Genomic DNA, 24,650 nt, shown 5'->3' with positions numbered 1-24,650 from the left:
GGGAATCGAACCTGCAACCTTGACATGATCAGCACCACGCTTTAACCAACTGAGCTATCCAGTTTGCGTTTGCTTCATAAACTGTGGGCCTGCCTTAACAGCGTACACACTTCCAAAAGCCATCTTGATGAACTTAAACACTTTCAATATACAAAATATTATGATGGAAGGCTTTATCCAAAGCTGTTCAAGCTTAACCTTTTCACCAAGTAAACGGTAAACTTGGACTTCATTGCCTGCACAAAAGAGAAGGATGCACTCAACAGGGCTTTCCTTTTTGAAGTTTTTGTTGCAGCAAATCTGAGCGTTGAAGACATAAGTCACTTAGGGGAGAAACATACAGCAGCAGCATGTGTGTATATGGCTGCTAGAGCTTCTATGGTGGAAGACCCAGCTGTCCACATGCCTCTCTCCTTACATATCCATTTAGGGTTTTTATTTATTGTGGCATCAAGTGCTGCCATGTCATTGTGGTCCTAATACAGGAATATGTTACTTTTAGTTGAGATAACTAAAATGTCGTAGCATTGAAGGGTTACACAGATCATGGAAGTCTTGGAAGTCTTATACGTTACTCAGTACCTGTAGGCAGGACCGTATCAAACCTTTACATGGGGAGAAAGTTGTTTAGAGTGTTGTCTTTTCCTCCGCAACACTTTTACGTCGAGCCAGTGCAAACACTTGCTTCTGAAGCTGTTCGTGAATTTGGGTCTAGCTGCTCCTTGTGTCCTGAACTGAAAGCTCTTATTAAAAGTGAGGGATGGAGAAAGACCGTGTGGCTCTCAGGCCCTGTTTATTTCATAGGCCCCCTTAACTTTCCTACATTCATTACAATGTGGATACCTAATTACATGGCTGAGGAGGAATTCCACTGGCTTAAACAAAGGAGCTTTATAGGATTGGTGAAGAATTAAACAATTAACCCTGTGCTTTTGAATGTGTGTAGAAAATGAGAGAACTATCAGTGGTGGAGTACATGGTGCCTCTAACAAAAATAAGTTTTGGTTTTAAGCACCCTTTGGTAATGGACGTCCATAGATTAAAATTACTTTTAAAACAAATTTCCCTGGCTTATTGATTTTTGTTTTGTTTTGCCCCCCCCCCCCCGTTTAATTATGACTAATACATATTCATTTCATGTTCCACACAGACACAGCAGATGGCGTTTCTCAAGAGCTGTTCTCTGCAGGCCTGGTTGACGGCCACGATGTAGTCATAGGTAAATCATGTTTCGTTTTGAAATTACACTGTTGCTGTAACTCAGTATGGTTAAATGGATAAGGGCCCATTCACAACCTCTCTTATTCTTTGGTTTTGCACAAAAAGGACCCGTGTTATCAAAACTTCATTGACTACCATCGATTCTCAAGGGAATCCTCAGCATGATTTCTAATATAAATAAGCAGTACGGTACTTCAGTGTGGTTTAACTAAGATATTTTTATTTAGCTTCAGTGATTATCTCTGCCTCCTGGTGGAATTCTTGCTTGTTTGGTAACATAAAATGTTCAGCTTCATTTGGAACTCTTCTGTATCTGTGGTGTTAGGATCTATGCGTATGCTTTTAAAAGTATGAGGTTTTCTTCTCTTCTGATTCCCCCCCAAAACACACACACACACTCCACAGCATTTCAGGCTGAGATTTTCACAGAAATAGGCCTTACAAAAGGCTCCAACATATCTGTTATGGGATTAGGGGGGCTACTCGTGCGTAAGCGTTTAAGCCCTCCAGGCTCTGTAAATCAGTTTCTAAACTCTCCCAGTCCGCGGAGCCATGGGTGCATGGCTACCTCAATCGCTGGCAGAATCCGTCAGTGGGCGCTTCCGGAATTTACGCCAACATAAGAGTTCCTTAACGGAAACTCTCCGTCTGGATTCTCTGCGTGACAGTTTCCTGCGCGGAGTGGGCGTCCCCAGTGGAGGTCCTGAGCCCTCCCCGCTGTTCTCACTGGAAGCATCTTGGAGCCATTCCTCCGCCTGAGTTTCTGCAGGAACTCTCCCTCTCCCCCTGCTGGTTCCTTCCTCAGCATTTGAGGGTCTCCTAGCCTCCTTGAGCCCTTCCACCACCTGACTCTCCGATGGCAGTTCCCGGACAATATCTTTTGGCCACCAGCATCCTGTCCCTAAGAAAAATGAGGTTTCTTTATGGTTCTCATAACCTTCCAGTGTCCCCCATAGACATGAGAAGGAGACCCAGAAAATGAAAGAGAAGAGAGTGTTCAACTTCCTCTGATACAAAGATAGGGCCTATTGGATGAACTCATTAAAGAGGGAAGATTCCCAGTGTCTGCCAAAAATGCATATAAGCTACTTGCTTACTGGTGTGTGCGACTTGACTAACTGACATTTCTCCTCACCAAAACAATCTTCTCAGGGGTTTTTTTCCTACAGGGATTGCTGTTTAGCTAAATTTATTTTTTTTAGGAAGGAACAGGTTCCATCAGTTCCCAAAGCACCCTGACTCAAAGCAACCGGTACGTTGCAATTCCACTTTTCAGCTGAAGCATGCAGAGAAGCAACCTGTAGATAATAGTAATTTATTATTTATACACCGCCCATCTGGCTGGGTTTGCCCAGCCACTCTGGGCGACTCCCAACAGAATATTAAAAACACGCTAAAACATCAAACATTAAAAACTTCCCTAAACAGAGCTGCCTTCAGATGTCTTCTGAAAGTCAGATAGCTGTTTATTTCTTTGACATCTGATGGAGGCGCCACTACTGAGAAGGCCCTCTGCCTGGTTCCCTGTAACCTCACTTGCAGGGAGGGAACCACCAGAAGGCCCTTGGAGCTGGACCTCAGTGTCTGGGCTGAACGATGGGGGTGGAGATGCTCCTTCAGGTATACTGGGCAGAGGCCGTTTAGGGCTTTAAAGGTCAGCACCAACACTTTAAATTGTGCCCGGAAACATACTGGGAACCAATGTAGGTCTTTCAGGACCGGTGTCATGTGGTCTCAGCGGCCACTCCCAGTCACCAGTCAAGCTGCTACATTCTGGATTAGTTGTAGTTTCCGGGTCACCTTCAATGGTAGCCCCACGTAGAGCACGTTGCAGTAGTCCAAGTGGGAGATAACTAGAGCATACACCACTGTAGCGAGACAGTCTGTGGGCAGGTAGGGTCTCAGCCTGCGTACCAGATCAAAGTGCAGACAAAACTCTCAAGTTCTGTGAAAGCCTTGTGAGATTTGATCTTCCAGTAGGTTTTATAGAATTGTAGAGTTGGAAGGGACTCGGAGGGCCATCTTGTCCAACCCCCTGTAAGGCAGGAATCTCAACTAAAGTATCCATGACTGGTGGCCATCCAACCTCTGCCTAAACACACACACACCTGAAGCTACAGAAGCAGAAAGATACCGTATTTTTCGCCCTATAGGACACACTTTTCCCCCTCCAAAAATGAAGGGGAAATGTGTGTGCGTCCTATGGGGCGAATGCAGGCGTTTGCTGAAGCCTGGAGAGCGAGAGGCGTCGGTGCGCACCGAGCCCTCACTCTCCAGGCTTCAAGAAGCTATTCGCAAGCCTTGGGAGCCCGGCAGGAGGCTGCAGCCTGAAGCACGTAGTGCACTGCGGAGCACGCCCCGTGCTTTGGGCAGATGTCCTCTGGTTCTAATTTAAACCTTTTTGGTGTTGACTGGCTGTCCTTCCCACCAGCCCTAGCCAGCATCGCCCAGTTCTCAGGGATGATGGTAGCTGGAGTCGTACAAACATCTGGAAGGCTACAGATTAAGCACCCCGCCTATATAAATAGGTAACAAAGATGGTAACTGCAACTGGCTTTGACAAGCTGACTGGGAAATCTCTGGTGTAAAATAAATGTAAAATATCATTGAATGAATTTTCTCCAGTGCCCTCTTCAGCCTATGAAGTTTGTACAGCAAGCTTTGCATTTTGAATTTACTGTGAATGTGTATATATATATATATATATATATATATATATATATATATATATATATATATATATATATAAATATATAAATATATATATATTTGCTTTCGTAGATTTTCACGGGTACAGGAATGCAGGTTTTGGTGTCCTCGGGTGTCTTCCCGTGTAAAAGTTGGGGTGTCTAGGCGACGTTTCGACGAGGTCTCACTCGTCATCTTGTTACTGGAACAGAGCAGGATCTCAGTGTTTGAGTTCCTATAAATACTGTTGAGGGGGTGTGGTGTATAGCCTCCAATGTTCTGGGCAGAGAGGAAGTTCCCAGGCTAGTGTGCCTTTTCTTCTTTTGTTCCTTAATTACTTGAGGGATATCTTGAGTGATTTCTTGAGTGATATCCTGAGTACCACTTAGGTGGGTCATTAGGTGTGGATTAGTTGCTAAAGTCTTTGTGTCTTGACCTCTTGAACTTTGTGAAGAGTTTTTCTGAGAAGATGGCTGTACTGCACTTAGTTGTGCTCTGGCTTGGCTTCGTGTATAGGGGCGAGCTGTGGTTTTGTGGCCTGTGTCAGCCAGATCTGTGTAGGGATTGCAGGGGGGTGCAGCATCCGGAGGTGCCACCATGGTTTGGCTACTGGATGGTGTCTGTAATTTATCTGTGGAGAGGGTCTGGGTTTGGGTCTGGTGTGGTTGATTGGTGATGGCGTTCTGTGTGCCTCTGGATCTGGTGTCAGTTTTTGTGGGGAGGGCTAATTTCCAGATGTCTGGCAAGCGGGATGTGTCGTCACGCTTGTTCATGTTGTGAGGGTGTTTCTCTATCTCGATGGCTTCCATGATTATTCTCTTGTGGTGATGTTCCATGTTAAAGAGCAATTTGGAATCTGCAAAATTAATTTCGTGTCCTGTTTCTTTCATGTGTTGGAAAAGAGAGGAAGTTTTTTCTTCTTTTTTGACGGCATTCTTGTGTTCTGCGATACGTGCATTTATTCGTCTGTTTGTTTGTCCAATGTACGTGGCTGGGCAGACTTTGCAGGGTATTTCATAGACCCCTTGGTTTTCCAACTGGATTTTATCCTTGGGGTAAGACACCCGAGGACACCAAAACCTGCATTCCTGTACCCGTGAAAATCTACGAAAGCATATATATATATATATATATATATATATATATATATATATATATATATATATATATGATAATAGGAGGCTTATGCCTTGGTAACCAAGAGGGGTTGAAATATTATATGACATCGACTTCTGGTGAGACTTGAGTAAAGAAGAATTGTTTGTTTAGTCTTTGCGCAATGTGTTTAAAAAGAAAAGGCATAAAAGGTTAACCGAAATAGCGCACTTTAACATAATTTCTCGCCATACTTCAGTCGGATTGGTCAGACACATAAGAGTGAATTTGCTTAAGGATATGAAAATAACAGTATTCTTTCTCTTGAAAAATCCCATAGTGACTTGCTCCATGGCATGGTTTGCCTTCGTAATGTAAAAGTCGCTTGCTTCAGTTTTATATTAAAAGAGAGATCAAAGTGTCTGCATACAGTCTCTGCCTAATTTGCAATGGCATTTGTAGTTAAAGCACAGGAGAATATTGTAAAGCTTCTGAAGACTTGCCACTTCTGCTTTCATCATTTTCCCTGCCTATTCATTTCCCCGTCTTCTACACCTCCGTCTCTTGATACATACATCTAGCTGAAGATGGAATTTAGATGTCTTTTTGCGCAGCTTTCCATCCTGCTCCTTAATGCACTGTGAATCGTTAAGATACGGGAAAGCCATGAAACAGTAACATGCATGGCCAGGGGTACAAAACACAACAGAAACCCTTTTCACAAAGCACTCTCTGTCTCAAAACTTCATGACTTGATCCTTGTTTCAGAAGGCTTTAGGTTTTGTCTCCCCCCCCCCTCTCTCTTTTTTGTATTTTTTTCAAGTTGCTTCTTGGATAAAATAGTGATATTAATTTCCCCACCTATTCTTGATCTCCACTTTGTGTGTTCCTGTCCTTCAAAACCTCGTTCACAAATCACCAGGATTCACTTTAGTATTCCTCAGAGAGAATTTGATAATGTAACGGGGGGCTAAACTAAATTTTGGACAGCAGACCCCCTGTAACAATCTCACAGCTTTTATTTTTTATTTTTTAAGGAAAAGCTGCTGTAGCAGTGAATCAATGCGGGAGAGAAATCATTTGACCCTTTTAGTTTATTGCTCAGAACTAGGATTGAAATACAGGAATGTGTGTCTGCACTTGTGCACATCAGAGGTTATTTTTAACCTTATGATGTTTCTGAACAAAGTGTGGCTTCTCTTAACAGTTAGCTGACAGTGCAATTTGCAGGGATTACTTGCAGGCATTCCCTTGATCTGCACCTCTATCTGCCATTGCGTCCTATCTCAAAACAAAGGTATCGTTGTGTTTCAAACCTAAAGTAGTTTCTTCAGGGGAGATACCTTGAGTTAACAGGAATTGGTTGTCAAATAACATTTCCTGTTTTGATTAAAATATAAGGACTAAAATTTGTCAAGAGCTTCTGCTTGATCTTTCTTCACTAGTCAGTTTTATGAAAGTGATGGTAGATGTTGACAATGGAGGCACTGATTGATAACTGCCAGGCTAGTATGAAGTGGCACACCTTGATTTTTAACAACTCACACAAGTACTTTATGCTGTACTGTGTATGTTTTTCAAGTGTTCTCCCATGACTGCAAACCAGCCTTTTGAGCATCTCTTGTGTGTACTGACGCGGAATGTAGGCTGTGGGAGAGTCTGAACCAGGGTCATAGCCTAGGTTACCGAAGCCCGGCGCCGCTGGAGCGCTGGGTGGCTGGGTAACGGATGGAGTACACATGCGCATTCAACTGCCTAATGGCATCTACGTAACCCAGGAGATCACAGCCATTGAGATAAGAAGAGTCATTTCCTTGTCTGCAGAGGTCACTTCCAGGTTCACATGCAGAAGCCGTTTTCAATGGAGCCCACAGCTGTATTGAGGCAGCACTGGCTGTTGAAATTTTGTGCTCCTAACAATTTTGCTCCCAGGGCAACCACCCCTGTGGCCCCTCCACACTATGCCACTGGTCTGAACTGTAGCCAGCACAGGAGTGTTTTGTGGCACCTTTGATGACTAACAGATTTATTATGACATAAGATTTTGTGAGCATGGAAAAATGCACAAGGCACTTCCAGTATTGTATAGAAACTTCTTTAATCAATATCCATGGGTAATATTCAAGTAGGTTTTACTCAGAATAGACCCATTGAAATGAATGACCCTAACAGACATGTTCAGCATGGCTACTTTGAGTAAAACTTGTTTGACTACAAGTTCTGCATATTGTGCTCAAGCTGAAATGTTGTGAAGCTCGCTCTCTCTCCCCCCCCCCCCCAGGTCAGCAAAGAAACTTGAACCAAGGCATTTTCATTCTGTGAGTCTCTAATCTGGGCCTACTGTGGCCCTGTTCTTTGGTGAGAGTACTGCTTTTCTTCACCTAGTGCTGCCTCAGCTGGGATCCTTCTTTTCAAGAAAACTTTGGATAAAGGCTGACTGATTGAGTTATTCTGGAAACTAGTTAATCACAAATTCAGTTCCTTCTACTCTTGAAGTGCAGCAGGTTTAATGAACCAACGACTTTCAAATGTCAAAATTAACATAGTAATGGCATCAGATCAATGCGGAAATAAGTATCTTAAAATGCTTGTCAAAGAACACGAAGTAATTTCCAATGGTTTCTTCATACTTCTAAAGCTGGGCTATACCTTATGCTCACCACTGAAAACATGAACGGCCTAGCCTAGTCTGTTGAACTCTTAAATAACTCCCAGTAATGGGCAGAAATAATAGGAGTGGGGATTCTTCACAATCAAACTCAGAGGAGAGGAGGAGCTACCCTCTTGTCTTTGTCCATTGTCTGTCTCTACTGCCTCTTTCCGGAGTGGCTAATTTTCCCAAGGATTTGGGAGGATGAGGTCTAGGGACTGCTAAATATGAGACTTCACACCAGGAACGTTGCATCTCTATTTGTTTCTTCATTATAATTTGTTTTTACATATCATAAAACCCATGTGGCACAACTTACTTTTTGATAGATGCTTGAATTTATCACTGGGGGACATGGGCAGGACTAACCAGGTTTTGTTGGACTCCAGTTCCAACCATCATGGCCAGTGGTCAGGGATGATGGTAGTTGCACAGCATTTGCCCATTTTATCATAATAAAGAGTGAAAGATTGCTTATGTAAGCACATAACTAGAAGAGAAACAGAATTACAATAAGAAATGATTGTCAACACACTGGTGTTTTTCTAATAGCCAGAAAACAAAATTACTGTTTGCGTTAAAAGAAAACAGAAGGGACAGGAAGGGAGCAATGACACTTAAAAGCAAACAGTGTTTGTGACTTAAGAGTATTTGACTGCATATGATCAAGCTCAGGCTGGATTGGGGTGGAGCTCATGTCGTATTTGACATGCTGCCTGAAGCATCCTGGTTGCAAAGTTTGCACCATGTTGCTACTGCCACATTTGCAAATACTTTTCACAAGCGTGTTCTAATAAGTATATTCTTAAATGCTGTTAGGGCAGTGGTGGTGATGGTGAACTTGCCACTGGGATGCCACTTGTGATTTCATCCACTACTCTTAGAGCAGACGTACATTTCTTCAAACTGACCGAGACAAGTGCAGCCCAGGGACCATGTATTTTAGGTGCTAGAAAACAGTATCAACACCACCCATCTTCACCATACCAGGCAGCTGACAGCAACAGAAGGGTAATGAAGTTGGTGGTGGGGCACCAGAGGTGACAGGTGAGCTAAATTCAACTTGGTGGGTCACAAGAGATAAAATGAAAGTTTACCTCCTGGGATTAGCATTGAATAGATAAAAGCTGTAGACTCAGGAGTCAGAAGGTGCCAGCTGACTATTATTTTTCTGCTTTTAGAATATATAAAGTTTAGACCTCTTCTTAGTGGGGAGAAAAACCCACACTTTGACCTTTAAAAATAAATCTATTTCTTCTACTACTTAGCAAGAAAACTAGGCCATATAGATCTTTTTTTAAACTTGCAGTCCTACAGAAGATGATGGTCTTGTGGGTTGTGTGTTAATTACTACCCTGTTGTTTCTCTTTTAAAAGCTATAAATAACATTCTGTTTACTCACTTAATATGCTGGGTTGAAATGGCTATTAAATTATCATAGTCTTCAGAAGTTGAGTGCAAGTGTGCAACTAATACAATATATATTTTCCCGTCTTTCTAAGTCCTGGTCCCTACAAAACAAGCTCTGCGAAAATGTTAGAACAGAAACCATATCGAGATGAAATTTTGTAATCCCCCCCCCCTAATGAGGATCCATCTACAGAGGACAAATATTGAATTAGGACACAAGGAAATAGAGCAGGTGTTTGCCATGCATCTGTTGCAATCAAGCGGAAATTTGTGTAATTTGGGGTGCAGCTTCTTACAAGTTCACCATTCTGCTTCTCCTGAATAAATGTATTCAATGATTAACTGTATACCATGTTGCTTTCTGTGTACTCCATTTTCTATGCTTTGTTTTCCTCAGTTGCTGCTAATTTACAAAAAATAGTAGATGATCCCAAGGCCTTGAAAACATTAACCTTTAAGCTGGTAAGTACAGTACTGCGGTCAATAAAGTAATGTAATAAATAGAAAACAATTACTGATCTTTTGAGCCAGGTCTTCTTAATTTCTAGTGCTTTATTAGCTGCCTTTCTGTACTGAACATTGACCTTTTCAATGTTTTATTACCCTACACAAACTGAAACAGGAAAGCAGAAAACAGTTTTAATGGTCTCCTCTTTTTGAAAAAAACAAACAGTTCACTAACTGGAAAGGATAATTTGCAGAAAACAGCACTACTTAATTGCGAAGAGAAAAAAACAAACTTGGCATATGTATCCAAAGACTCAACAGCTGCTCTTGAAGTTAAGCGACTATTGATGTCTCAGGTTTATTACTTAGGAAAATAGCCAAGGCTTTCTGATTGGGACCAGCTGAACCAATGGCTCTACAGTATTTTCTATAAAGAGAGCAGAATCTGAAGTATTCTTTGTGGAGGGGACTTGCTGTTGTTTTGTGTTAACAGCGCTGCGCTTGAATTGCAATAAGCACTGCATTGTTCCTGAGATCCAGAGTGCAGTAATAGCATGCCAGCACCACATGTTTAGTCAGATGAAATTGTGGCTTGCACTTCTTACACAGCATGCACTTAGTTGCTCGGGCGCTGCTAATTCTCCATGTTCATAAACTTGCAGCTAAACGTGTCAATTCCTTCCTTGGTGCATAGTGGTTTGGATTGTAAGATAAGTTAACTTATGGAGGTTCATAGAAGGAAAATTTGCCTTCCCCTCCGTCCCTCTGCAGCCACCTCAAAAAGCCTCTCCAGAGGACCCATCTAAACAATTTGGGATGGATTGCAAATAGCTCCTACCTGATGTGGGGCGTTTCTCCATTTGTGAGCGATTCTCCCCTTTCCCAGACCCCCACCACACCATTCGATACCAAGGAGCTAATGTTCTCTGCTCTGTTTGCTAAGGGAGAGTGAAAGAAACAAGTGAGATTTATCAGCAAAACTGGAGAGTTCATGGATCACTTGCCAGAAAAACGTGCAGGTAAAAAGTTCCTGCTTTTCTGAGCCACCATTTTTAGTGATACATTTTGTAGGAGCCAAACTGGGAAACATGGATCTGAAAACTGTTTTCCTATCTTCTAATATTGTAGCTTTTAACACGTATATGTCCAGTAATTTAAAATGGACCGCAGCGGTGGTTGTTCTAAAGAAGCGTTCTGGTGGAGCCAATTGACTAAGATCTGTTTAGTTGTGAAAGATAACTGCGACATGTGATAGGAAGCAACTGTAGAATGGCCCAGGTGAGAGGCTGTCATACAAAGCCATCAAATCACAATAGCGGTCATTTATGCCAAGGCTGTGTTTGGGAGCCATTGAACCATAGATGTAATTGGTTTGTCGGGGCTATAACGTAATATGGGTGGCATTCAGGTTGCTCAAGGTAAACGTGAAGCCATGATGTAGCAACAGTTGTCTTAGCGATTACATACAGTTCAGAATTTAGTGCAATTCTTAGATGTTGAAAGGGGGATTGTGGTGGAGTAGCAGCCACAGTTAAAACTTGCAATGAGTAGATTTCAGTAAAAAGTGTTTATTATTGGATGTGCTTCTGTATTACATTCTGCACAAAAAAAACCTCCTTTCGGCTCTTGGAATCAATAATGTACTTCATTTATTCGCATAAATGCAGTGCTTTTGCATTTAAAAAGGTATTGTCTACATTGGGCTATGAAGATAAGTGCTGCAGAAACTATGGTGGGTTGCAATTTTAGATGCAAAAGAAACACAACTTACTTCCTTTCTATAAGGCTTTGTGGGGAAATGTATGGCCTCATGTAGGAAACACTGCTTGGGAGGAAACTCTTCAGGTATTTATTATGTTAAAAACGGTGAGCCACTAAGCAGCAAGGAAATTACTATGCTTCTACTATATGGTCTGTTCCCAAATAAGGATTAAGTAAGTAAGTAAGTAAATAAAGCAATCCATGATTGCAATTTTACACATAACATGAATTCAAGTGCCAAAATCTTAAGGCACCTTCGCTGCTGTAATCACACACATTTCGCTAACGAAAGCTAGTTGGAAGGCTCTGGGCAAGTGGGTCAAGGGAGCAATTAATGCTTCTGTGGGGAAGGCCTGGCCTGATTGAGACGGCTGTAAGGCATCTTCTCAAGAGGCCCTCCACAGATGCAGAGGTATTAGATAACAGGAGTGTGTTCGTAAGATAATTGAAAGTGTATGTGAGGGCTGGTCGACTCCGGTTGTACCTGAATGTAGTTGATTGTCTATCTAGATCAGTCTCTCTCAACTTTAGGTCCCCAGATGGTGTTGGCCTACAACTCCCATCATCCCTAGCTAGCAGGACCCAGTGGTCAGGGATGATGGGATTTGTAGTCCAACGACATCTGGGAACCCAAGGTTGAAAAAGGCTGACGTAAACAAAGGATGGGAAACTTTTTCTGGTTGGAGGGCCAGATCTTTTATCTCTTCCTACCCCTGGAAAGTCAAAGTTGACAGTTGGGTGGAGCCACTCCTGATAATCACCTGATGTCATAGTGATGTCAGGTGATGTGTCCCTTTGAAGCCCTGATGGTTGGGAGTTTAATGTGAACTGCAGGGCTCTCAGAACCTGCCTTGCAATTCTCCCTCTCTTTTAGGCATCCAATAAGAGACATTTGTTTCTTTAGGCAGGCTTATTGAAATAGCTGGTATAAAACCTAAATTGTTCCCGGATTCTTTTTTTAGTTGTGAGGTGCTTTTCAAAAACTTCTTAAATTTATATAATATATACTCTTGCTTCTTTTATCTTTTTAATGATATTTCAATGAGATAATAACAAAAAAAAAGTTCTGCTTTTTTTAAAATACAACAACAAAATTCTTTTCTGCCTGCAGTAGATGAAGCCTATTCAAGAATGGCTTAAAATGGATATATTCACAGAACGATTAGGACATGTTAACACTTGGGATCATTGACACAGGGTAGTTAATTGCAGAAGTGCTAAATTTATGCTCTTGACAAACGTATCAGTCTCTGCTGATTTAAAATGTCGGACAACTGTGGCTTATTTTTCAGCTTGCCCTCAATAGGGAGAGGGGAGTGTGTGTCTCCAAGCTGTTGTTTTAATTAGTAATATTGATTCAAAGATCTATCGCATCTTGATAAAACAAACGCGAACTTGAGTTAATGAAGGTCAGCTACATTAGCCCTGTTGCAGTTTCCAGGAAATTGGCTAGGGCAGGCTTGGAAGAGGGGAGAAGTCCAACACTGCATATTTAAAGGTCTTGCATTTTGAAATATAAAGAAAATGGTTTGCAGCAGGAGTAGCCAACATAGTACCCTCAAGCTGTCGTTAGTCTACAATGCCTATTGTCCCTGACGACAACAACAACAACAACAACAACAACAACAACAACAACAACAAAATAATAATAATAATAATAATAATAATAATAATAATAATAATAATAATAATTTATTATTTATACCCCGCCCATCTGGCTGGGTCCCCCCAGCCACTCTGGGCGGCTTCCAACAAAACACCAAAATACAATAACCTATTAAACATTAAAAGCTTCCCTAAAGAGGGCTGCCTTTAGATGTCTTCTAAAAGTTTGGTAGTTATTTTTCTCTTTGACATCTGGTGGGAGGGCGTTCCACAGGGCGGGCGTCACTACCGAGAAGGCCCTCTGCCTGGTTCCCTGTAACTTGGCTTCTCGCAGCGAGGGAACCGCCAGAAGGCCCTCGGCACTGGACCTCAGTTTCTGGGCAGAACGATGGAGGTGGAGACGCTCCTTCAGGTATACTGGACTGAGGCCGTTTTCAGGTATACTGGACCGAGGGAGCTTCAGTCACATTAGCTGAAGCTGTTGGGAGCTGGTGCCTTTCACATGCTATGGGTGGTATATTGGCTATTCCTGGTTTAACTACTAAAACTTTTTCTCATAAACACACAGGTCCAACCCCCTTTTAACAGGTAGCTGCCACCTGCTACCCATTCAGGTGTCATTGTAGATACCCCTTTGGCCGGGAATATTAGCATGCAAGAGTTTTCTTAACACTTATTGGTGTTAGAAAGTAGGAATAGGAGTAGGATATACCCTGGGCTTTTTTTCTGCTGGAACTCAGTTCTGGCACCTCTCAGGTGGGCACCATTGCCATTCTAAGAGAACAAGGGAGGCATTCGTGGTGAGTTCCAGCACCTCTTTTTTTCTAGAAAAATAGCACTGGATATACCACGAAGAAATCCTTGCTGCGATAGAGACCAAAGGCTGCTTGGTTGAACTTAAGACAAGAGAGATATTTTGCTCCTTGTCTGTATTAGAAGGTGTAAAAAAACATAGTTCTCACCCCCCCCCCCCGTAAACTTGTTAAGATGTACAGACAAGGGTCTAATATATGCTGGAAATGCTCAGAGGTTGAGGGATCCTTTATCCATATGTGATGGCATTGTAAACTTGCCCAAAAATTCTGGGGGATGGTTTATGACGAACTCAAAAAAATTCTCCAGATCACATTTCCAAAACAGAAACAAAAAGCGGAAGATTTCCAATTAACGATCATTGGAGATGAGATCCCCACAAAGGCTCATAACTTATTTCTCTACGTGACGGCAGCAGCCAGAGTAGTATATGCCAGAAGTTGGAAAGGGGAAAATATCCCACTAAAGAACAATGACTGTATAAACTAAAATAATTTGCAGAACTTGCAAATCTCATAGCCAAAATAAGAAATCAAGATGGAAAAACAAAAAGGGTGAATGGTACAGCTTTGGGGAATATTTTTTTAAAAATTCAATACTAAAATCAATCTTCAAGTAAGGGTAATTCCATAAACAACAGTTAAACACAACGAAGGAATAGGAGGAGAAAACTAGGGTGGAGTAACAAACTGATATGCAGCAAGAGCTAGGTTTGTTAAGAATGCCATGGAATGTAAGGTTGGGAAGTCTGCACAAAATTTCTGTACAATGGTAAAATGTGCATAAATAGAAAAATAGGAAATGCACAGTTGTTTTTTTAAAAAGTAATGTGCATTAAATTAAAGAGGTTATGAAGATATTATGCAAGCATATAGATAGATATGCCTCAACACATTATGGCTTGATGCCTATATGATATGCTGTGTATCTGTCAGATGTAATATAATAAAGGTCTTTAAAAATGCTTGCAAAACAAACCAACCATAGTTCTCCTTACACATATTGACATTTTTGTGGGGTTTCCCTTCTGCTTTTTCCCCTCCAGGCTTCTGGCTGTGATGGTACCGAGATCCCTGATGAAGTAAAACTGATTGGGTTTGCTCAGTTAAGTGTCAGCTGATGCCAATCACTTGACCCCCGGCGAAACGGTGAGATTGCGAAGAGGCCAGCTTTACATTGCAAAGGAAAAATTTCAAGCACCACACACTGAATTTCTGCTTCATTCTCTAGCAATTCACCAAGTTGGAACCCAAGCAAAAGTCCACAGCTACACTGCTTCTGCTAACATTCCAAAAGCTACTAAATGTGTCTCTAGCAATCAGTTTGGATTTCCCTGAAGTTAAAAAACAAAACAAAAACCAGACAGATTGGAAATGTGCTCAGGTGGCTATGTATCCATTGGTTACAAAAGGAATTTTCTATCAGAGCTATTCTTTAATTAAAATAATAATGCAGTAATAACTATTTTAGTGGATGATACCAACTCTCTTTTGTTGTATGTAGAAATGAACATAATGGTAAATGCTAGAGTTTATTAGCCAAACTTGAATTCTAGTTTTAAAACCCAACTGTGAATTTTATTTCCCCCTATATTTATGCATTATACATCCTAGTTGTAAGAAATTGATTTCTCCCTCTCCATTTCTTGATTTACGTGCTTATTGCAGTTAAACATGTTTGTTTTAAAGAGAGTTTCAGGTTTATCTTTGAAGTATTTGTCACTATCTCTGGTTTCCCCCTTTTTTGAACTGTTGTAGGCATTTAGTTTTGGTTTTGTTTGGTTTGTGTGTCCTTTTAAAATCCGCAAGTGGATTGTCAAGAGTGTGGGAGGTGCCTTGCAGATATTAAATGTTCTAAGACTGTGCCTGAAGCTGGGTGAATCTGAGCTCATCTCATCTCTAGGCCTGCCATGTCTAGATTGCTGAGTAATGAGGAAGATTTATTGTAGCAGAGACTTGAGACAAATATGGCCTACGTTCTGCTTTGTTGGGGGAGTCTACAAGCTGAGACCTTATAAACAGTTGCCATTAAGCTAAAAAAATGCCTTTACTTTGCCCATCTCTGATTTGGCTTATCTTTAAGGGATAGGAATTGTTTTATAATGATAAAACTTGAAGAGAATCTGAGCTTTACTTGAAATTCTGCAGAACACCCAGGTGGAGTGCAAATAATAAGAAAGGGCTTTGTGCAATGACTTAAAAGGTAAAAGATACAAAATTCTGTTACAAAACCTTTTTAAATACTTCAGACCGAAGTAGTCATACGCTTAACCTGTGGCATAGATATTTTGGAGCTAGTAAATGTTAGAATGATTCTCTAATCTGAAGCGTATTTTCAGAGAAGTGGGTTTCTTGGATGTTATCATGTTAAACAACTTCCTTGCTAAACTTAGATAAATGGCAGCTCTCTTAACATACTGGGGGGGAATGGCAAATGTGTTATTTAAGAGTTATTTATAATGCCTTGTCATAAATGTTTGAGGTGTTCTAGAACCATTTGCATACAACTCATTGTAATTCCATTCCATTCTATTGTTTACACAATGATTACTCAAAGACTGACTGCAGAGGTAAAAGGAAAATAAAAGTGTATTGCACAAATAAGTTGTTGACTTTCCTTTAAGGGTGAAGCTGCGTTGTATTAAGTCAGAATTCCAAGTAACCGTGAGAGAGGAATAAAAAATTCACTCACCCCAGGTGACTGGTTACTGTCTCCAATTGCTGTTGGTTCAGTGTATATATGGAGCACTTCAAAATGTGCCCCACGTGTTGCACATGCTCAGTTCAAGGATGAGTCAGTCTAGCATCCTAACACTTCTTACCAACCAGAAGCAGTCTGCTTTTCTTCATCTTTATGGCGCCACCTTCATTGTTTTTGCTGCAGCAGACTTAACTCTGGAAGTCAACTCCATTTTCTTTCCATTTCCTGCTTTCCTTGAGTTCGTGTCATTTCTAGTTTTTTAGTAATTAGCAGTCAACCCCTGCACATGTTTAACTGGTGAGAAGCCTCTTTACTTCCATTTTTTCTTTTCTTTTTTGAGTTTTAGTTTTTCAAAAACAAAAACCACTTGTCATCACAGAACAATTGTTTAAAGCTGTTGTGTTAATAAGTACTTGGTTTTCTTTTTCAAAAGTTTTTTTGCGAGGAGGAGGCAAGGGATTCTAAAAATCCATCCCTGTGGGCAAGAAAGACCAGAAAAATGGGGATGTTCCTCTACGGGTGAATAGAGACCATGTGCAGCATTTATACCACCACTATAGAGTAGGTAACAGGCAGTATTAGAGAGTAATGGTGCAGAGACAAAATGCTAAAGCTATTTAAACATTGCTATGAATGAAAACAGGGTTACTGCCGACTACCTTGAAATAAGAGGAAAAGCTGTTACCTGGCACAGACAAATGATCAAGGAAGAACACAATAAGCTCAGCTGAAGTAAGAGCACGCATAGGAAATCAAACACCTATGGCTTTTTAATGAACCAGTTGACAGTTTCTGCTGTTCAGTCTCTCCCCCCCACCCTTTTAAAGTAGAAATCAGAATAGTTTAGATATTTAAGGAGTGACAAAGCACCATAAACATTGCCTAAGAAGCCTCTTCACTGCAACTCTATTTAATTCATGTATTTATATACCATCCTCTAAGAAAACAGCAGTGTACAGCAGCATAAAAAAACATTTAAAAGGAATACAGCACAATTGTTAAAATGACTGGTTACCAAAGACATTTTTTAAACAATTGCCTAGGTATGTTGGCATAAGGAAGCCTTCCAAGGATCTCCTGACAGTCAGAAGTGAAGATTCCTGCTGAATTTCTGCTAGAAGAGTGCTTCAAAGCATGGGACTGGAAACACTAAATGCCCAACTTCTGGGGCCATAAAAGGTAAAGGTACCCCTGCCAGTACAGGCCAGTCTTGACAGACTCTAGTGTTGTGCGCCCATCTCACTTAAGAGGCCGGGGGCCAGCGCTGTCCGAAGACACTTCCGGGTCACGTGGCCAGCGTGACGAAGCTGCTCTGGCGAACCGGCACCAGAGCAGCACACGGAAACGCCGTTTACCTTCCCGCTATAAAGCGGTACCTATTTATCTACTTGCACTTAGGGGTGCTTTCGAACTGCTAGGTGGGCAGGAGCTGGGACCGAAAGACGGGAGCTCACCCCACTGCGGGGATTCGAACCGCCGACTATACGATTGGCAATTCCTAGGCACTGAGGTTTTACCCACAGCACCACCCGCGTACCTGGGTTCATTGGGGGTAGGAGAAACAAATTGAGCAACCACTCAGAACAGCTATTTGCACCTCTTATTTCAGAAAGGAAGTAAACGAGGGTGTCCAGTCTTGGCATCCATTGAAACGTGGGCATGTGTAAGGGGGCACATTCAAAACAGGAGAGGCCAAGCCAGTATAGATGGGAACCAAGAGGGAAGAGCAATGGGTGGATTTCAGGTGAGATATTTACCTTATGCAAGCATCCTGTGAGGTTTTGGTAGATAGCCTGGTGGCGCTTGTGGGTGCCATGTTGGCAGTCCCTGAAACAATTACCCCACAATGCTTTGCAGCACTGTGCTATAACAAGACTCTGTTAGCCTGTGGAAGAGTTCACAGTGCATCACTAATACATTTTTTTCTCCCCGAGCCTCTTTCTATGCAGCATTCCTTCAGAAATAACAATGGTAGTCACCTGAACTCCTTACATAGTTACTATTGACAGAAGTAGAGGCCACGCTAATACCCAGAGAGCGAGCGCCTGTAATATGAAGTGAAAAGTCAACACCATCTTGGAAAAGTAAACTACAGCAGCTAATGCTCATTCATGCATTAATGATCAATGTAGAGGCGCAAAAGCTTTCAAAGGTTTTCTGAATACATAGAATGAAGCATTGGTATTGTTAAAAGCTGTTCACTTGAATACTAAAAAAAGAGGAAAAATAACCAGTAAAGTTGTGTTAACATTAATTTACAAGATTTATATAACTAAGGGAAACTGACGCTGAGGTTGGAAGTGAAGATTGCTTAAACTGCAGGGGGTGGGAATGTGAAACCTTGAGGTGGCAAGATGGTTCACTTCCCAGAATGCAACACCTGAAGCCATTTTATCTAATGCTCAGTGTTTTTACTGAATTTAAATTGAGCTACAGCAGAAAGTTTGCTCAGTTTCACTTGTCAGGGAAGGATCCCCCCACCCTCACCCGGCCCCACAATTGTAAGAAACAGAAACATTTCACAGTGTTGCATCTTGTTGATTTTGAGTCAGATGCAGTGGTGATTCACAGACAATGTTTCTGCTCAGTTAAGACAGCTCACCTAATTTTCACATATCAGCCTTCATTTGCCAGGAGCAAAATTTGAAGTCCATTGGAGTTTACTGAACATCACAAATGTACACTGAAGCACACAGGGTGTGTTTTTCTTTGACTTGTCAACAGGTAGCAAGTGCTCGTGTAAGCCATGCTTTCCTATGTTATCGACTTGATGCTATAGCAAAAACCCAGAGGCTGAAGAAGGGTTTTGTGGGAAAGCAGCTGTCATGGACCTAACTCTTTGCAAGTGATCATGAGAAACCACATATGACGAATTGAACAATATATGGCCTTTTAAACTGTGTTTGTGGGGTTTCTTACTATGCTATATATTTTTTTGTTTTTATATTGTTAACTACTCTGTGATCCTTGGAGGAAGGACTGTATAGAAGTTGTTGTTGTTGTTGTTGTTGTTGTCGTCCAGTCTCGGAGTTATCGGCAGATAGTCCTCACCAGGAGCCACAGTGGGGAGAATGAAAATTGGTTTGCTTGAACTGCTAATAGCTTCAAGTATCCTGGAGGAAGGTGTGACTGGAACCCTGAGTGGGACTGATCCTGTTTCAGGGTGAGGAGGATATAGTACAACATCGCATTGCAGTTCCTGCATGTATAAAACAGTATTGAAGGCTGCACAAACCCGTCCTCTCTTAAATTTATCCTGAGGTTCTACATGATATGTTATTTGCACTCCTGGTAGTGATATGTTAAGTGTGGTTAGGACGTAAGTTTCTGAGGAAAAATGTGCTTCCAACCATTGACTTAGAGCGCAACCGCTGAGAATTCAGAGGTTGGTCCCCCTTCCCGCAGAGCCTTCTATTTGGCAAATTGCATGTGTGTCTGCTTTGCTGTTTGTACATTCTGTGAAGCTCTAATTCTGGACCACACAATTGTCACCAGAGATGATCTCCATTAAACTCGAGCTGTTGTTTTTCTCTGCTCTTTTCCAGTTGCTGGGGGTGTGTCCCACTGAGCACAGTGTTTTTTGTGTGTGGAATTCAGCCATTCAAGTGGGTCTGTGGTAATTCATGAAGCAGAAACCGAAACCCACATAGCTGGTGATAGTAAAGTATACAGCGACTTGCCTCAGAGGCATGAAGTTGAGAGCATGACAGGCAGCTGTACGAGAACGAGAACGGCAATACACAGGAGGAAAAGAGCAACATTAGTAAGCTGGCATTCGAAGGCGAGAAGGCCTTTCAAAGGCCAAATTTACATATCTCACACTGTGAAGGGGAATATCGGTGAGATCACTCTGAGTGACAATCAAAACCGAAAATGTGGACAGCGGCTCGGCTGGTTCATCGCAAGCCTGCCTCTCTAGTTCAGCTGGGTCTAATGAGCCTGTAGTGCAATTAGCGTAAAATTTGGCCCTGCTGCTTAGCATAAGAATTTAATCAGTCAAGAATGGGATAAAAGGTCAAAAGGAAACAGCCAAACACTTGTACTGCTGTGAATGCATTAGCCTTTCCTTGGTTGTGGTCTTTCTTGTCAGGGCTCCCAATTCCCCTGAGGGCACACACAGTGCCTCAGATTTTGAAAACCTTTGCCAAAATTGCATTATGTGGTCAAATAATCTGCACGGGGCTGCCTGTTTATGCCTTTTCCATGCCCGGTATCTGCTGCTGCACAGACTGACCTGACCTCCTCACAAAGTGTCAGGCTGTGTAATAAATTTTATGTAGGGAACTAACTCCATTTGGGGGGAATAAATGAAAAGTGCAATAGCTCTGACCTGCTTCCCAACCTTTTATTTTAACTCCTAACTGCAGGGATCTTTGGATTAGTGCTCTCATCATCCCTGATTATTGGCCGTGCTGGCTGGATCTGATAGCGAGTGGAAGCACTACAAGAAGGCCTCATTTTTGCCCTAAATAATACTTCTTCTGTGTCTATTTTGCCTTTTTTTGGAGGCATCCGCAGCTCTGCATGCAGCCCATATTCCCTCAGTGTGAAGGATATTACACTGTGTGAATAGCCCTAGAAAGGGCACTTTTTTCCCAGACGGAACTTTCTGGAACTCAGTTCCAGAACCTCTCAGGTGGGTGCCATTGCCATTCTAAGAGAACTAGAGAGGCATTCATGGGTGAGTTCCAACACTTGTTTTTCTAGAGAAATAGCACTGGCCCTAGATAACCTGTGAGTTTTGCAGATGGGCAGGGATTCATATGCAGGACTCCTTAAATCGAGTCCTCTAACTGCTACACTATACCGCTGAGCTTTCCAAACTGTGTCACGACACGTTAGTGTGTCGGCTGCAGTGTGTATGTGTGCCACACAAACACTCCCTCCAGTCTTATAAGGGGTTAGTTTAACCTCCAGTTTGCTAGTAAAACGGAATTGCTGTGTTAAGAAATGATGCATGTCTAAAAAAGTGTGTCACCAACATGAAAAGATTGGAAAGCTCTGCTATACCAGTTCTCAAATAGCATCTGCAGAATGTCCCAGTTTCAGTCCTCAGCATCTCCAGGTTGGGCTGGGAATGTCCCCTGCCTAAAAACCCTGGAGATTGACTGCCAGTTGGAGTAGATAATGTTGAGCTAGAGAGACCATTGGTCTGACTCAGGAAAAGGCAGCTTCATATGTAGAGCCTGATCCCTTGTGAGGAGATCTGTGTGAAAAGACACTGGGATTCTGAAAAAGCTGCAGCTGCCCATGCATGGACTCTTAGATCATATATCCAATTTCGGCTGGAATTTCAAGGATGGTCTTGAAAGAGCAGGGAGCTTTGGCAAGGAATCTGTTTTTCTATTCTTCCATTCTCTACATTTACTGACTCTCACATAATATCCTTCATATCCTTAAGTCCTTAACTTCTGTCTAATTTTTATTTCCTCTGGGCAAGTTGAAGAACAGTTGTATAATGACAAGTCTATATAGAAACCTTGCTGCTTTGTGTTTTGTTCCAGTTACAGATAGGTAGCCGTGTTGGTCTGCCATAGTCAAAACAAAAAAAATTCCTTCCAGTAGCACCTTAAAGACCAACTAAGTTAGTTCTTGGTATGAGCTTTCGTGTGCATGCACACTGTATCTGAAGAAGTGTGCATGCACACGAAAGCTCATACCAAGAACTAACTTAGTTGGTCTTTAAGGTGCTACTGGAAGGAATTTTGTTTTGTTTTGTGTTTTGTTGTTAGTTTTACTGTATTTAAATTGGTTTCTTTTTAAATGTCAGCTGCTTTGGAGGTCCATTCTGAAAGTGAAAAGTGGCATATATTTTCCAGACAGTGGCGTAGCGTGGGGGGTGCAGGGGGGGCCGGCCGCACCGGGCGCAACATCTGGGAGTTAGGGAAATCCACGGGTTAGGGGGCGCAAATCCACGGGTTAGGGGGTGCAAATTACTTGCCTTGCCCCAGGTGCTGATAACCCACGCTACGCCACTGTTTCCAGAATGCCTTCCATCTGCTTAATGTGAAGGTGAAGCGACTGATGGACGTCAGATTGGGTTACACATATACCTAATGCCTGCTAACTGACTCACCTTCTTGCATTATCTGTTATGCATGCATTTTTTATTTTCTGCTTGTGAAACATTTAATTGTGTTAATGTTGGCTCCCACCACATGGCTGCCCATCACTGTTCTCTAGGTGTGCAGTCTTCACCTTCTCAGAGCCAATCCTGTGAACTACCTTTAATCCAAACATGGATTTGGGGACCCTTTCTAATTTTTCAACCAAGTTGGTGGTTGTGAATGATGCAGTTGTGACCCTCCTTAGATTAGACCCTACCCACCTGTTGTGTGTGCTTATAATAGCCACTTTTTAAAATCTTTTTGCCATTTTTGCTTTCTGTGATCTCTGCTTTCTCCTCCCTGGATTATAGCCACATGAACGATGCCACCCAGTTAGAGAACTTAACCAGGCAAACCAGGGTAAGGACAGATATTCAGCACTGTATCTTCATTTTTCATTCTGTAGACATGTAAGAGCTACTTGTTCTTGAATTTGTGTCCATGAAAGTAGCTTTATTTTCATGCATCATTAGTTCTCTGCTAATGAACTGCAGGATTTGCCCGCCTAAGCAGGAACCACCGCCCCCCCCTTGCAACCCTGCTTTTTTCCACTGCTAGAAAATGTCCTTTGTTTTTACTTGTCTTTCATTTACATGATGGCCCAACTGATTAGATATCCAGATTTAATGGCTGAGCACTGCGACACTCTGTAATTCATTTTGCCACTGTGAATAAACTCAACCTTACAGGGTACATAAAAACCGAGGTTTTATGGCTGTTTTTATGATTGCTGGATTGCTACTTGTCAAGCTTATATGCATAGCCAAGGCAATCAGACCTGCTCAATGAAACCAAGTTAAGTGAGAACTCCCCAATTATGGAAGGCCGGGGCAATGCTGGATCATCATGCAGATGAGACGTTGAAGAGGTTCATTCAGAAAAGCTTATGCCCCAAAGCAAGAAGTCTTCTAAACTGCTGACAGGCGGGGTTTTTTGTACCAAAAAAAAAAAAAAGGCCACGTGTGGGTGAATTCTTGCCACCCATTATACAAACATGCCTTTGGAAATGGCATCATTCTGTTATCTCAGTAGGGTACACAGAAGGCCATTATGGCAGCTTATGTGAAGATATGGAGTTATGAGGCAATTAGATACTCCTAGACTATTTTCTGCTCATTCCTCCCCTCCACCTGTTTCCCTGTCTGCCTTACTGTTCAAACCAACATTTCCCCTTTATCTCCTTTTGTTCTACAGTTATTAAATCCATTGAGCTTTCACTGGGGTGTGTTAGGGAGTCGGTATTACTGAGATTTGTATTAAACAATGTAGATAATATTTTATCATGCAATCTACCACACCTCTGCACCTGGTCAGTAGTTGAATGCCCCTCACCACTTGGCAGTTTCATACAAGCTACTCATGGCTCCCTACCCCCGTTTATATATTTTGCTCATTTCCTGTGTCTGTGGTTAAATGGCTCCAGAATGCAAGTCTGTTATATCTGTTCCCCTCCCTCCTCCCCCAAAGAGAGTTCTTTCTTTCTGAATTCCTGGGTTTGTTTTTCAGCCTTCATTGGCGGGAAAACAATGTCCTCTTCAGAGTTAAATGGAATTAAGGTAAGTAGGGGAAACATCCTGCAGCCTTGGTTTCCATCTGAAATATTAAAAGATAATCCAGAGGTAATGAAGTGGGCTAAGCCATGATTTATAGGAGGGATTTTAAGTTATTTTAAAGATTAATAGGAAACAAACTATAAATCATCATTCCCACTTGCAAAAGCACTGTGTGGGAGTTGGGACAAATTAATGGTTCGAGGAGAAACTGAAGCGTCTTGTGTTTGTATGCTCATGTGACCGGGGGGGGGGGGGAATTGAGAGAGCGAGAGCTCATGCTGGGCACAGCAATTTGGGATGCTTTGCTAAAGGAAAGCTTTGTAGCCACTTTCCTGGCTTTCAGTTGATATGCTTTTGCTTTGATGCTAAAAGCCACGTATCGGTCCCGTAATAATAACAAAGGCAGAAAACTCTGCTGTTTCCATATATAATTTTTACTTCCGCAGACTACTGCTAAGAGGAATTACATACACATTTTTAAAAATGAGGGTGCTGGGCTTCTAAACTGGATGTGTGTGTGTACTTGGAATGGGGAAATGGCCTGGTTAGTAACAGGCTTGGTAAAGGTAAAGGGACCCCTGATCATTAGGTCCAGTCATG

General features: G+C 42.0%; 1 protein-coding gene and 1 long non-coding RNA gene across 7 annotated transcripts in view; both read left to right on the top strand.

The window, feature by feature from the left end:
• The window catches only part of STK39 (serine/threonine kinase 39), a 110,424-nt gene extending 94,131 nt beyond the window's left edge, over positions 1–16,293 (top strand). For all 6 annotated transcript variants that reach the window (XM_081923438.1, XM_081923433.1, XM_081923434.1 and 3 more), the window contains exons 16-18: positions 1,151–1,219; positions 9,462–9,526; positions 14,736–16,293. In XM_081923438.1, the coding sequence (XP_081779564.1) occupies positions 1,151–1,219; positions 9,462–9,526; positions 14,736–14,810 (209 nt within the window). In that variant the 3' untranslated portion in view covers positions 14,811–16,293. The remainder of the gene's footprint in view (positions 1–1,150; positions 1,220–9,461; positions 9,527–14,735) is intronic.
• A 3,792-nt stretch (positions 16,294–20,085) lies between these two features.
• Positions 20,086–24,650, top strand: part of LOC309376849 — an 81,841-nt gene continuing 77,276 nt past the window's right edge. The window contains exons 1-3 of the long non-coding RNA XR_014171314.1: positions 20,086–20,153; positions 22,809–22,857; positions 24,004–24,053. This is a non-coding gene — a long non-coding RNA (uncharacterized lncRNA). The remainder of the gene's footprint in view (positions 20,154–22,808; positions 22,858–24,003; positions 24,054–24,650) is intronic.

This window comes from Podarcis melisellensis (assembly GCF_964234715.1).
Source record: "Podarcis melisellensis genome assembly, chromosome: 1".
NCBI lineage: Eukaryota > Metazoa > Chordata > Lepidosauria > Squamata > Lacertidae > Podarcis > Podarcis melisellensis.
The sequence above is the reverse complement of the archived record's forward strand: the minus strand, read 5'-3'. Positions and strand labels throughout refer to the sequence as shown.